This window comes from Miscanthus floridulus, chromosome 19, assembly GCF_019320115.1.
Source record: "Miscanthus floridulus cultivar M001 chromosome 19, ASM1932011v1, whole genome shotgun sequence".
NCBI lineage: Eukaryota > Viridiplantae > Streptophyta > Magnoliopsida > Poales > Poaceae > Miscanthus > Miscanthus floridulus.
This window is the reverse complement of record NC_089598.1, coordinates 86,625,269-86,627,239: the sequence shown is the minus strand read 5'-3', so window position 1 is coordinate 86,627,239 and position 1,971 is coordinate 86,625,269. Positions and strand designations below refer to the sequence as shown.

Here is a 1,971-nt window from a genome sequence, read left to right as displayed (position 1 = left end):
GAGCACCTAAAGAGGTACTCCACAAACTCCAGTTTTTTGTGGAGCTGCTCCACGATGGAGTTTGTGGAGCAGAGTTTGTGGAGCAGTCCCAAACACCCCCTTAATTTTCCACCCCAGAAAACTAGGGCCCGTCCGACAAATTTCTCTGATAGGCTCTTCAACTCTGTCGTCCTCATCTCTAACTCTAATTTTCTAACATGGCCGTACCAAGATACTCTATTTACAAAGTGTTGATTGCCAGTGATATAACAATAGACCAACAATAAGAGATAATGAGGTGCTAGCAAGGCAAACAAAAGAAGAGCCTTTGGTCGTCCTCAAGAGGCATGTGACCCCTTGCTCACGAAAACCTGAGTTAATCTGAATCCCCACAACATTTCACCGATTAAACTAGCTTCAGCGTCCATTAAGAAAGCAACTTATGTGATACCAGACCAATTGCAGGCATTAGAAATTTTAAAGGACGCTGCAACACTGCCAATCCCCAATTAAACTAGATAGATAACCATAGCAACTAACTACAGTGCAGAAATATAAAAAACGTAGTATTTGTTTGGCATCGTGAGTAAAGAATGGTGAGCATCACAGCCTGAACCTTCAAATCAAAATGGAGCCGTTTATACTGCGGCTGTGCGGCCCCTTCTCTCTGATAAGAACACTGAACACACTGAACGCCTGTGATAGTAGTGGTACTATGCAAATGAGCAATTCTCAGGCAAGAGTAGCATACCATGGCAAGTCGTGAAACAGAGGGTGTCCACAATTGTAGGAAACTACACGTATACTGACATGTTCGCAAGAAACTTGCATCTCTGCAGTGCACTAGTAACAGTGCCGACCACAACACAACAGTGGCGGCAGGAACAAGCCACCGTTGCCGTCACGATTATTCAGAAACAAAAAAACTAACTTTTGCCGGAAGATAGACGAAGCACCATGGCTTCGCAAATTCAGAGCGCCTTGAGCATGTCCTCGGCGCTACTGTTGGTGAACGCGCCGCCCTCCTCGAGGTTGAGCACCTTGACGACGCCGTCCTCCGCGAGCAGCGCGTAGCGCCGGGACCGGACGCCGAGCCCGACGGGCTTGTCGGAGAGGTCGAGCTCGACGCCCATGGCGCGCGCCAGCTCCCTGTTGCCGTCCGACAGGAGCAGCACCTCGTCCCCGACCCCGAGGCTCTCCTTCCACGCGCGCATCACGAAGGCGTCGTTGACGGAGACGCAGGCCACGGCGTCGACGCCCTTGGCGCGGAGCTCCCCGGCCTTGGCCACGAACCCCGGGAGGTGCTTCTGGGTGCAGGTGGGCGTGAACGCGCCGGGCACCGCGAAGAGCACCACCTTCTTCCCCGCGGTGAGGTCGCGGACCGTCACCGTCTTCAGCTCGCCGTCGGGGGAGGAGGTGTCGAAGTAGGAGAGCGTCGCGTCAGGGAGCCGGTCCCCGACCGCGATGGTCTTGGGGGGCGCCGACGCCGACGACGCCACGGCCCGGATTGGCGCGCCAAGGAATCCACGGAGGGAGGCCCCAGCGGCCAGGCGGCGGGAGGCGAAGGAGAGGGAGGCGGCGGGGCGCGAGAGGAGGATGTGCTTCCCGGCGGCGGCGGCCGTGGTGGCGGACAGAGCGGCGAGGGCGGAGGTGGCCATGGAGGCGGAGGGCGCGGGCGGCGATGCGGTCGAGGAAATGGCCTGCTGCAGCTGGAGGTTTCTGTTTTGACTTTGGGGGACATGAGCCCTAGGATGTGGGGGGTTTGGGCTTGTTGTTGGGAGTGCGATTGGCTGCGGGCGGCGGGGCTTGGCCGATGCGCGGAGAGGCTGCCAGGTCCCAGGTTGGTGAGGCTTCGGCGGGTGGTGCGTGGAACGAATGTGACGGCGGCGTGAGGACGACGCCGGGGACAGCAGGTCTGCTTTGATGTTGCCAGGTTGGTCTGGGCGCGATAGCGAGCCCAACCACGTTTGCCATTACTATGGACCACATCAT

The 1,971-nt window shown here is 57.3% G+C and overlaps 1 protein-coding gene across 1 annotated transcript; it reads right to left on the bottom strand.

Annotated features, from left to right (window-relative positions):
- Nucleotides 1-627: 627 nt before the first annotated feature.
- LOC136528761 (peroxiredoxin-2E-1, chloroplastic-like) lies at nucleotides 628-1,733 on the bottom strand. Its single transcript, XM_066521744.1, has one exon. It carries the CDS (start codon nucleotides 1,635-1,637, stop codon nucleotides 951-953), a length of 687 nt encoding a protein of 228 aa, XP_066377841.1. The 5' UTR covers nucleotides 1,638-1,733; the 3' UTR covers nucleotides 628-950.
- Nucleotides 1,734-1,971: the final 238 nt, after the last annotated feature.